Raw genomic sequence first — 12,501 nt, 5'->3', positions numbered from 1 at the left:
CCTCTATTCATTGCAATAAAGCCTCTAGGCAGGCATATTAGCACCATTTCACAGAAGGAGAAACTGATGATCTCAGGTAAAAAATGATTTGCCTCTACCATTGGTGGGAGGCATGGGTAGGCAACATACTCGCATCATCTACATCTGAGTTCTGGGTTGTTCCCTCTGTTCCCAAAGCCAGTGAATCACCATCTCAAATCGTCCCATCCCAGATGACCTGAGAAAGTCAGGTTTGGGCTGGACCAGGTGCTTCTTCTCCTCCTCCAGGTCCACAAGCTAGAGAAGACCCCCAAATTTTGAGCAGAATAAAACTGACTGGGTCAAGAGAAGAACTTGGTGGGGGGTAGGAGAATGAAAATTAGGGGACAGAAAGAGGTGGATTAAAATCCCATGTCCAACCACTATTTGCTGTGTCAGACCTGAGCCTCAGTTTCTTCACAGGTAAAATAGGACTGAAAGCAAAAAAAAAAAAAAAAAAAAAAAAAAAAAAAAAAAGGTACTTACCCCTCAAAGATGCTACTAGAATTTGATTGGGTCTTTCTAAGCTGAGGAGCACAGAACAGACATAAGTTATTAAAGTGAATTAGAAGGCACTGTTAACCACCAAGTCTCAGAGAAGTTTCTTTCTCAAGGAGAGGAAGGAAACTCCAATCTTCCCCCAGCGAAATATGGGACTGGACTCCCGTAGCTGAGACCATGACACTGAGAGTCACCTAAATTCTGTCTCATTCCAAATCCTCCAGCTCCAGGGCCATGCCCTTGAGAGGGTCCCACAAGAAGGAAGACATTCTAGGGACCTGTCACCCCTTTTCCACCTTGGATGGATCCTTGGGTGAAACACGGATAAAGCATTGCCCTCTTCTTTCCTGTGCCTCTGTTCTCCAACTTGGACAGAAGAAGTGAACCATAAGCCCTGGGAGGACCCAGTCTTAGCTCCACTCCTCTGCTGGCACAGTACACGGGGATGAGCACACGACAGACACACCAGAAATATTAGATTGAGAGGGACCATTTCTGAAGATCAGCCCAAGGATTTGAGTCGAAAGTCACCAGTTTCTACCACAAAAACTTGTTCCTGAGTTCCCCGGAAGGCAAAAGGTTATAGCGCTCAGCTTCGAGTCTTAAGGGAATATGTAAGCTCAAGACACGCTGGAGCCCCATCTAAAAACCTCCCTGGTGGTCATCAAAAAGGAAAGAGAAGTCTGAGAAGCTGTGAACAGCTGAAAGGAGCCTAAGAAAAATGACAACGAAATACACAGTGATATTCTGGATAGGATCTTGGAACAGAAAAAAGAGAGGTTTAAAAAAAAGAGAGAAATCTGAATAGATTATGGACTTTAGTTAATAATAATGTATCCGTATAGCCTCATTAATTGTGACAAGTGCACCAGTAAGTGTAAGACGTTAATAACAGGGGAAATGATAGGCATGGAGTATATTTAACATTTCCATAAATCTAAATCTATTCTGAAATTAAAAGTTTCTTTAAAAGTTCAACCAAATAAAGGAGGATCTAAAAAATTAAAATATGTGACAAAAAAGAAGCACTTCACGGGAGGTTTCTGGTGGTGGTGGGTGACAGTAGACTGTGCATTTTGACGAGGAGGCACCAGAGATCACTCAGAACCAGAGAGAGAGGCAGGCACGTCCAGCGCAGAGAAAAAAAAAATTAGAAAGCGAGTTGCTCCGCCTGCTGGACAGAGAAGGATCTGCTTCTGTTCCTCTCTCTGCCAAGGTCCCTGTGGCTCAGGGCGCCACAGCTAAGAACAAACGGATAAACTGAGGCTGGGAGAGAGGAAAGAGGTCGCCCAATGGCACTCCCAGAGTCACTGCGGAAGCCAGCTCTACTCTCAGTCAGTTCCCTCCCCACCAATACTAACTCTTCCCTGGGAGCAGAATGTAGGAGAAGGGGCTCAAGTCTGGGGATCATAAGGACTGTGTTCAAGGGCTTCATTTTTCCATGTGATAAATATTTACAATACCTGCATGTGCCAGAAGCTGTTCTGTGTGCTGGGGACGGCAGCAGCACACAAGAAAGACAAGGTCCCTGGGCTCACAGAGCTCACATTCTAGTTGCGAGGAGACAACAGAAAAAGTAAACAAGCAGCCTAAAAAGAGTATACAATATGTACAGTAAGGGAAAGAACCAGAGTGCTGTGATGAAGAGCCATAGCTCTAGTTTAGAGTCTTCTAACTTGAGTGCGGTGTCAGGAAAAACTTTACGCGGAGATAATATTGGAGCGCCTGGCTGGCTCAGTCCACAGAGCATCCAATTCTTGATCTCGGGGTTGTGAGTTCAAGCCCCACACTGACTGTAGAGATTGCTTGAAAATAAAATCTTTTTTTTTTTTTTAAAAAGGAATAACAAGGAAATCAGCGTGGCTGGATTGAGGTCAACAATATGAGGGAAAAGATTACTTCAAACATTTTAAGAAACTCAGACTTGATTTCATGTGCATTAGGAATCCATTGAGTAGACTTGAGCAGGGGAAGGATATGGTATGATTACATGTTGAAGCCATCCTTCTGGAAGTTGTGTGGAGAACATAGAAACAACAAGAAGTAGACAAACTAAATTTTCAGAGAGAAAAGAGCCTTTCGTGTGTGAGTTGATGAGCACATCATCTTCTTCCCTGGAAAAAATTTCCTGTTCTGAGTGCAGGCTGATTGGTTTAGTGGGAAGAGGGAATCCTTGGGCAGTGAATTTTTGGGGTGGCCATGAGGGGCTGGTGTAATGGATTGGAAATTGGATGTGCCCCCAAAATCATGGCCTTTCCCCCCATGGAGTAGTTGCTAAATTCCAGACTGAGATGAAAGCTAAAAGGCAAAGATAATCCCCCATAGTCTCATGGTGCTGAAGGGGAAAGACCCCCATGATGTCAACCCATCAAGGCATATACCTGATCTCCCATCCAAGTGCTAACCAGGCCCAACTCTGCTTAGCTTCTGAGATCAGATAATAGTGGGCACGTTCAGGGTGGTATGGCCATAGACTAGACATATACCAGATTCCAAACCTGCATGGGGAGGAATGCTAAGCTCAAATACTGTGAGGGGCAGAATGAAATTCTCCCAGCCTTTCAGGATTGAAGAAAAATAGGTCTTTCAAATTGCAAAAGCAATTCAGTGGAGGAAGAACAATATTTTCAACAAATGGCACAAATTAGGTATCCTTGGGGGCGGGGAGAGGGGAGAGGGAGAGCCCCAAGCAAAGCCTCCCATCTTATACAAAAACTAACTCGAAATGGGTCACAGACTTAAATGTAACACATAATTATACTCCGGATATGGTTTAAGAGGACACGGCCATAGTAAATAAAGTTTTTATGGTGTGGACAGAGAGCTAAACAAAATTAAACGAAACAACACCACATAAAATATAAAACTTGTAGAAGAAAACACAAAAGAAAATCTCAGGCGCCAGGGGCTTGGTGAAGAGTTCTTAGTCATGACACCAAAAATATGATCCATAAAAGAAAAAAATGTTAAATTGAACTTTGTTGAAATTAAAAGTGTTTGCTTTGTGAAGGATCTTGTTCAGAGGATAAAAAGACAAGCTACCCAGTGGGAGACAATATCTGTGAACCACACATCTGATAAAGGACTCCTATCTAAAACTCTTGAGACATACAGTAAAAAATCAAACAATCCATTAAAAAATGGAAAAAAATGACATGAAGAGACATTTTACCATAGCACATGTATGTATAGTAAATAAGTATGTGAAAAGATATTTAAAAACACTAACCATTAGGAAAACATAGATTAATATCACAGTGAGATATCATTAACCACCTGTCAGAACAACTACATAAGAACAAGAATTATGGTAATATCAAGTGCTGGTAAGAATGCAGAGAAACTAGATCACTCACATATTGCTGGTTGGAATGTAAAATGATACAGTTACTCTGGAAAGAAATTTTGCAGTTTCCTTTTTCTTCCTTCCTTCCTTCCTTCCTTCCTTCCTTCCTTCCTTCCTTCCTTCCTTCCTCCTTTCCAAAAGAGCATGTGCAAGCAGGGGAGGAAGGAGGGGAGGGGCAGAGAGAGAGGGAGAGAGATTCTCAAGCATGCTCCATGCTCAGCCCGGAGCCCGATGCAGGGCTCGATGACTTCGTCACCACCATGAGATCGTGACCTGAGCTGAAATCAAGAGTCAGATGCTCTCAACCAACGGAGCCACCCAGGCAACCCAAACTTTGTAGTCTCACAAAACTAAACATACTATACCACCTAGCAATTGCACTCTTGGGCATTTGTTCAAAGGAATGAAAATTAGGTCTTCCGGGAATGATCATAACAGTTTTATTTGTGATAGCAAAAATGTGGAAACAGCAAAATACGTTTCAACAGATGAATGATTAACAGACCGTGGTACATCCACACCTTGGGATACTGCTCAGCAATACAAAAGAAAGAACTACTGGTACACACGACAGCTAGGACGAATCATAAAGGTATTATGCTGAGTAAGGGGGGGAAAAACAACCTATGGTGACATAGGCCAACCCTGAAAGTGTGGTGGGTGTTAATTACTAAGAGGTGGGAATCTTTGGAGACAGTTTCAGAAGGTGACTACCATATCCACTAGTGCTGTTACAAGAACATCTAAAACATAAGGATAGAAAAAGGTTGAAATGATGGAAAAAAAGAGTAGTCATACCAACGCTAACCAAAAGGGAGATTGATGTTGGCATATTTAATAACAGCCACAGGAGAGTTTAAGACAAAAAGCATTAGAAGACTTAAAGAGTGAGTGGAAGATGAAACATAGACACTACTTTTGGACAATTCTTATAGGTTTTACAGCGAAAAAAAACAGAGAAATGGGACAGTGGCTAAAAGGAGATGTGAAGCCAGAGAAGTAGCTTTTTTTTTTTTTTTTTTTTTTTTTTTTAAATAATACTGGAGTGTGCGTATTTGCTCAAGAAAACAACCCAGGAATAATAACAGCTCCCATTTATTGGAAACTTGTAATATGCTAGTCATTGTTCTGAGGGCTTTACGTGCATTAATTCATTTAATCTTTACAACAATCTGTTCAGGTCAGCACTATTTTCCCTGTCGAATAGACGAGTCTAAGGTACAGAGCAGTTAAGTAACTTGCCCAAGACCACACAGTGAAGAAGCACGGAGCTCCTGTGTAGCCTGAACCCTTCCACATCACTGCATCTGGGAGAAACTAGTGACAGAGAGGGTGGTGGTGACAGAGAGGGTGAAAGAGGGCCACCAGCAGAGGTGGAGCGATTTGTCTCTGATGGAACGAAAAAACTCCATTCTTACAGACAGGAAGAAGTGAAGGATAGTAGGTTTGTAGATTTGGCCAAAGTTGTGGGAGTTTTCCATCTGGTGGTTTTTATTTCCTCAAGTGAAGTAAGGGGCCATGCGTGACCCTGGGCAAGCACTTGCCAGCCAAGCTTCATTTTCTTCATCTGCAAAATGGAGATACAGGCACCTACATCATACGATTCCTAAAGAAATGCAAACTGAAGGGCAACTCAACCACCTCGCTTCGAAGACTTCACCTGAAGGGAAATGACCTGAGACGGGCCACACTGGGTTTCATTCCATTTTTCCAACATCACAAGCTTCTCTCCAAACCGTCAGGATGGGCTAAGTCTTGCTGCTGTAACAAACCCCAAAATACCAGATTTAAACTAACAGGGTCCATTTGTTGCTCACAGAAGGACTGCCAGGGTACAGGCAAAGCTTCAGGGCAGCTGCCCCCCGGGGGTCTCAGCACGTATCTCCCCATCCACATCAACATGGGCTTATGCCTGCTGCAGCAGGGGGAGACAGCACTGCAGAGCCTCACGGTCTAGTAAATAATTCTGCCCGCATGACTCCTGCTCACATTTCACTGGCCAAAGCAAGTCAAACAGCCTCATTTAATTTCAAAAGGCAGCTTTAGAGCAATGCCCAAGGTGAGAGGAAGGAAGAGCGGAAATATGCCAACAACCACATGATTTCAGGAGCGGATCCTTCCCTAGTTGGGCCTCAGATGAGACCACAGCCCCAGCCAGCACTTCAATTGCAGCTTTGAGACCCTGAAGCAGAGAACCCAGCTAAGCCATGCCCAGACTCCTGATGTACAGAAATGGAGACAGTGTTTTAAGCCACTAGGTGTGCGATAATGTCATCATGCAGTGATAGGTAACAGACACAGCTCTGCCTGAGATCCCATGCTGAACTCACCCCCAGCTGTGAGGGTCATCCTTCAGGTCTTGCCTTCAACCCCTCTAGCTTAAAATCACCTCCCCTGAGAACTCTTCACTGAATCTCCAGGCTTGGCTGTACCCCTCGTACACTCTCCCAGCCTGTCATACCTCTCCTGTCACAGTAGTAACTAATTTTTTCTGGGTAATTATTATTAAATGCCATCTCTGAAGGGAGAAAATGTCTGTCATATTTATTCTTGTGTCCTCAGTTCTAGTGCCAAAAAAACAGTGCCTGACACATAAGCCGCTCAAAACTGTTATCCAAATGATGTTCATCACAAGGCTTCGTGCATACATATTTTTTTTATTTATTTTAAGAGAGAGAGCACACATATACGTGAGCAGGGGAGGGGCAGAGAGAGGAGGGAAAGAATCCCAAACAGGCTCCATACTGTCAGCACGGAGCCCGATGCAGGGCTCAATCTGATGAACTGTGAGATCATGACCTGAGCTGAAATCAAAAGTCAGATGCTTAACTGACTGAGCCACCTAGGCACCCCTGTATACTAGGGAGTCATTAAAATACTAGGGAGTCATTAAAAATCACTTGAGGAAAAGAATTAATAACAGAAAATTTTTTTAATAAATGTTTATTTATTATTTTGAGTGAGAGAGAGTGGAGGAGGGGCAGAGAGAGAGAGAATCTCTTAACCAACTGAGCCACCCAGGCACCCTAGAGAGAGAGAATCTCAAGCAGGCTTTGTGCTGTCAGCGCAGAGCCTGATGCAGGCTTGATATCACAAACCACGAGATCATGGCCTGAGCTGAAATCAAGAGTTGGACACTTCACCAGCTGAGCTACCCAGGTGCCCCAGAAAATATTCTTAGTTGCCACGTTAGAAGTAAAAGTAGAATCAAACAGGGGCGTCTGGGTGGCTCAGTCGGTTAGGCGTCCGACTTCGGCTCAGGTCATGATCTCGCGGTCCATGAGTTCGAGCCCCGCGTCGGGCTCCGTGCTGACAGCTCAGAGCCTGGAGCCTGTTTCGGATTCTGTGTCTCCCTCTCTCTCTCTGACACTCTCCCATTCATGCTCTGTCTCTCTCTGTCTCAAAAATAAATAGACGTTAAAAAATTAAAAAAAAAAAAAAGTAGAATCAAACAGTATCCAGGGTATGACCCCAACTTTTTATTTTTTTTTAAGTTTATTTTGAGAGAGAGAGAGAGAGAGAGAGAGAGAGAGAGACCTGGGGAGGGGCAGAGAGAGTGAGACAGAGAATCCCAAGCAGGCCCTGCACTGTCAGCATAGAGCCTGAGACGGGGCTCAAGCTCGCCAACTGTGAGATCACGACCCGAGCCGAAATTAAGAGTTGGACGCTTAACCGACTGAGCCACCAGGTGCCCCTCCAATTTCTTAAATAGTCTTATATATAAATACATACACAAAGAAAACAGTGGAAAAGATAAACACCAAAATACCGGCAGGAGTCTCATCGGGGCGGTGGGATTACATGAGGGTTTCAGTTCTATTTTCCCATGCTTTCCAAATCTCAGGGTAAAAGGGGGTGCCTAGCGCCTAACATGCTTAGTAAACGTGAATCCCGTTCCTGCCCTGACTCCTCCTCTCGCTGACAGGACAGGAATCCTCGGCGTTCTGGATAGTGAGGAAAACAAAAGGCCAGGGGCTTCCCAAAGACCTCCCTCAACGTGGGCGGGTACCCACTGAAGCTCTGCTTCTTCTGTAGGTCTGCAGCCCTTAACTCCACCGTGGTTCACTTTCAGCTAACACCGGACCCAGGCCGGGGGTCAGCTTAGGAGAGGGGCCCGAAGCAGTGCCTGGGACCTGAGGTGCTCTTTGCAGTGACTCTGCTCGCCGCCGAGTCCCCACAGCAGGCCGTTTCTGTTGAGGTGGGAAGTCTCCAAGGAGAGAAGAGAGATTTCTGACGGCGGCACGAGATACCTCTGCTGCGTCCGTACACCCAAGTCTCGGCTTCCATGGCCCCCACCTGTTCTCCCGGCCCCGGGGAGGAGAAAACACAGATTTCGAATCGGAAGCCAGCAGCTCTAACTCCTCCCTTTGCCACCGATTCAAAACCTGGGCAAGGTGCTCTGCTTGGCTGAGCATCGGATTCCATAGCATGTAGGAAGACCCTCCTTCCTTAGGGTAGATGAGGTCTGTCCATGTTGGCGACTGTCAGCATTGGTCCCTGTCCCCTGGGGTCCCAAGACAGAAATTGAAAGTGGGTGACACAGGATGTTTATTTAGGCTTGAGCCCTTGATACTGTCATACATAAAAAAATATATAATTTAAAGTCAGGGAAATAACAATCAGATTGGTGTCACCTCCCTGCCTCCCCTTTGGCACAGCTTTTCAACTGGCCTCCATTCCAGCTGTTCCCTTCAAAATCCTGGAGGGCAGGAGATGGGGGTCACTTCTTGGCAGCTTCCGCCTGGGCTGCCAAATCTGCCTCTTTCTGGGCAGCCAGGAATGCGGCTCGCTCCTTCTGGAAAGCTGCCAACTCTTCTGAACTGAGGCTGCAGGTGCAGAAAAACAGATGGTGAGTGAGTGGCCAGTCACCTTTGGGGAGCTTACCAGGGCCCATGGCACTGTCTCAGCACACTTTCTCCCTTCCTGGACTCCCCAGCCTCCACACCTTTGCCACCCCACTCCTACCCCCACCTCTGCCTTTTATTCCCTCTTTAAAGCCCCACTAGTCCTTTGAGGTCACGGCTATCCCCCAGTCCAGATCAACTGCCCCTTCCTCTGTGCCCATGAACACTATGTACAAAGAAGTCAGCTGGCTGTGCGCACATGCCTCCCCGCAAGCAGGGGTCAGATTGGCTCGTCTCTGTACTCCTAGTAAAAGTAAAGATTTGAGAAAAGTCAAGTCCATCCCTGTACCATGCTTAACCTCACTTCTCTTAGGAAACAACCATCAGCCTCAGCATGGGACGCAAACCAGCAAGAGGCCCATAAAGGACCAAGTACTGACCCTGCTGTTGCCTGAGCCGGATGCCCTTCCATTCAACGTCTCACTCAAAGAAACAATTCCTGAGGTCATCCCAAGCTCTAGGAGGAGGCCCCCTCTGGCCTCTGGATCAAGTCTGAACTAGAGACAGCTATAGACAGCCTTCGGCCTTCTCAGCAGGTCCATTTGCCTCACCTCTCTTCCTATTCCCCACTTTGCTTCTAGCATCGTATACCAGATCACACTGCACTTCTTTGCTTCACTTCTTCACCTTCTGTCCTTCACGGGGATCTTTCCCCCATCCGTGACCTCTTTTTCCAAGTCTCTGCTTAGATGTCACCTCCTCTATGAAGTCCTCGTTGACACTCCAGGCAAAATCAGGAGCTCTACTCTCTGTTCTCAAGACACCTGTAGTTACTTTTGTCAACAGTGACTGTTCAGCAGCCTAATGTTCCATTTATGCATCTGCCTCCAGCTCTGAACTGAACTCAGGAGCGGGACCAAGCATGGCTGTCGCGTTCCTGGCTGTATTTAATGTCCAGAACGAGACGTAACAGGCATTTAATATTCATGTTCCAAATAGATGAATAAGGCTCCCCACTCCTAAGAAGTCTAAGGTCCTTGACTCAGAAGCTGACCCTCCCACTGTAATGGGCCCTCTCGGCTTTGCCCCAGAGTCCAGAATTTTCCAAGCCCTCCCCTCCCATTGCACCTTCCCAGGACACGCACTCCTTCACCACACGAATGCCCAGGGAACGGGCAGAGCCAATGATGGAGCGAACAACAGAGGACAGGGGCACATCCTGCAGGGCGAAGGCGTCGTCCTGAGCTTTAACTCGGGCAATCTCATACACGTGCTTCAAGGTCACCAGGCCTGCCACCTCCTTCCCTGGGAGGAAGAAACAAGTAGACCTTCAGGTGCCCCTGCTTCCTTCCAGAGCCCCCAGACTCCCGGGAGCCCACCCTGACCCTTACCTGTCTGCCGGGCCCCCTTCTCAATCCCAGCAGCTGCTTTCAGGAAGTAGGAAACAGTGGGTTGTCCGATCTTGATCTCAAATGTCCTGTCAGGCTTAATGGAAAAAGACATATATGAGAATATGTCTCCTGCCTCCCCTAACCCCTACTGCCCTGGCCCAGAGAACTAACTTCTATCCCCCGCTTCCCTTGATTCACCTCCTGATGGTGCCCATCTAACAGACCACAAAACCACAGGGAAAATATATCTGTAGCAAACAGCTTTGTCACTTCTAGTCCAGGCCCAACTCTGCTCTAAAAGCCCCAGTGAGGGGCGCCTGGGTAGCTTAGTCTGTTAAGGGTCCGACTTCAGCTCAGGTCATGATCTCACAGTTCAAGGGTTCAAGCCCCAAGTCAGGCTCTGTGCTGACAGCTCGGAGCCTGGAGCCTGCTTCGGATTCTGTGTTTCCCTCTCTCTGCCCCTACCCCACTCATGCTTTGTCTGTCTCTCAAAAATAAATAAATGTTAAAAAAAAAAAAAAAAAAAAAAGCCCAGTGGAATGGAGAGGCAAAGGAAGGAACTGCAATATAGTAGGATAGGCTCAGAAAAGATATGGTCTGGTCTCCGCTGTGTTAATGGGGAAGGTGGGGCTCGGTAAAAGCAAGAGACTCGCCCAAAGTTAGGAGCTGAGCACCAACCCCAAGTGACCAGCCCCCAGGAACTAGGGAGAATAAGGAGGAAGAAAAACAAACAGGATCAAGAGGTGATGGGGATTAAGGCCGGCACTTGCCACGATAAGCAGCGGGTGATGTGGGGAATTGTCCAATCACTGTATTGTCCACCCGAAACTAACGTAACACCGTGTGCTAACTGGAATTAAAATAAAACCTTAAAACCAAACAGGATCAGAGTCCCAACTGTGCACCTTCACATAAATCTTGGTGGGCAAAGGAATGCCTTCTTTGATGTCCTTTGTCTTCTCGTTGAACTCTTTGCAGAACTGGTTGATGGAAACGCCTCTCTGGGAGGGGAGCACTGGCGTTAGTGTGGGAAGGGGCGGCTTCCTACCACCCAGGAGGTTCTGTCCGTCCCTTCCCTCGTCTTCTCTTCGTTACGGTTTCCATCCTCTTTTTGCCGCCCAGATTGAACTAACACTTTACGCGCCAGATGATCTGTATGCATCATCCCTCTATCCTCACCACAGCCGGTGAGGAAGGACGGGGGAAGATGAGCCTCGAAGGACCCATGTAACGAACGCAAAGACATTAAGCGTGTAGGTAGCAGAGCCGCGCTTTGCACCGAGGCCTCCCTGGCTCCAGACCCCGCACCCTCCACCCGGGTACTAGCTCCCACCCCACGGCGCCTCCCGCTCCGCGTTCCAGCCACCGCTGCACCTGACCCAGGATGGGGCCTAGAGGGGGCCCAGACATGGCCTGGCCTGCCCGCACGATGGTCCGGATGACGCCACCAGCCTCGGGCTTCCTGAGAGCCCGAGTGGCCCGGTTCAGCTTCGACATGACGCGGGACTCCCGGCCTCAGTTCACCTCAGGGCAACAGCAAGAGCGACGGCTTTGGGCGCCGCCATCCTGGGTCAGAGGTCAAGGGTCCTCGCGTCAGGTGAAGCCAACAAAAAAGCAGCGTTGTTTCGGCCCTTCTACCCTCCAACTAGTAAAGCAAGGAGAGTCACATGAGGGAAAACACCTTTTAACTCGCCATCTGAAGATAGGGGAAGGACCTGAATGGCTCAGATACAGACATTCCGCCTGCAGAGCACATAGGCGGTGCCTCGGACAGCTAAACCGGAAGAGGAGGAGGAGGAGGAGGAGGACCTTAATGCCCGCACAGCATTGTGGGCATGGTGGTTTTGACCGCTAATGCCGATCTAGCACGTTGCTATGCTCTGAGGCGCCATCTGCTGGACACGATTATAATCCGTGGGTTTGAAAGGAACCGAGAGCTTCTCAGGCGTGGGAATCTCTTTATTTTCTGAGCCCGGTCGGTTCCTCGCCAGTTGTTGAAAGGCACCATGGTTAAGAGTACAGACCCTGGAAGCATACTGCCCGGTTGCTCCCCATGCTGGCCGTGGACTTGTTCGAGTTACTTAGGTTCAGTTTCCTCCCCCTGTACAACGGGGGTTATGATGTGTAGACGCAGTTCTAGGGATTGTCGTGAGGGTTGAGTTAGCGAAGTATGTTAGAGCAATGCGTGGCACCTGGTGAGCATGCGCTATTAGCAGTACAATGAGGACAAAACCTTCACGGAGTTGTTGTGAGGCTTAACAGGCCCAGAACATGTTTGATACATCATCTGTGCCCAATAAAATAAAAAAAGCCAGCATCTTATTTCATCTTTTTTTTTTTTTTTTTTTTGAGCACTTGCTACGTTCCAGGCAGGGTGCTAAGCACTTTACAGGCATTGTTA

At 47.3% G+C, this 12,501-nt stretch overlaps 1 protein-coding gene across 3 annotated transcripts; it reads right to left on the bottom strand.

The window, feature by feature from the left end:
* Window positions 1-8,396: 8,396 nt before the first annotated feature.
* On the bottom strand, window positions 8,397-11,893 carry MRPL11 (mitochondrial ribosomal protein L11). Of its 3 annotated transcripts, none has more exons than XM_019415067.2 (6): window positions 11,782-11,887; window positions 11,475-11,666; window positions 11,006-11,101; window positions 10,101-10,194; window positions 9,838-10,014; window positions 8,397-8,691 (listed from the first exon to the last, which is right to left on the bottom strand). In XM_019415067.2, exons 2-6 carry the CDS (start codon window positions 11,595-11,597, stop codon window positions 8,528-8,530), a joined length of 654 nt encoding a protein of 217 aa, XP_019270612.2. In that variant the 5' UTR covers window positions 11,598-11,666; window positions 11,782-11,887; the 3' UTR covers window positions 8,397-8,527. The 3 variants fall into 3 exon arrangements, with proteins under 3 accessions (XP_019270612.2, XP_019270614.1, XP_019270613.2); XM_019415069.2 differs by having other exon boundaries at window positions 9,855-10,014; window positions 11,782-11,881; XM_019415068.2 differs by lacking the exon at window positions 11,006-11,101 and having other exon boundaries at window positions 11,782-11,893.
* Window positions 11,894-12,501: the final 608 nt, after the last annotated feature.

This window comes from Panthera pardus, unplaced genomic scaffold, assembly GCF_024362965.1.
Source record: "Panthera pardus isolate Hobbes unplaced genomic scaffold, ASM2436296v1 HiC_scaffold_12, whole genome shotgun sequence".
In the NCBI taxonomy this organism is placed as follows: Eukaryota; Metazoa; Chordata; class Mammalia; order Carnivora; family Felidae; genus Panthera; species Panthera pardus.
The sequence above is the reverse complement of the archived record's forward strand: the minus strand, read 5'-3'. Positions and strand labels throughout refer to the sequence as shown.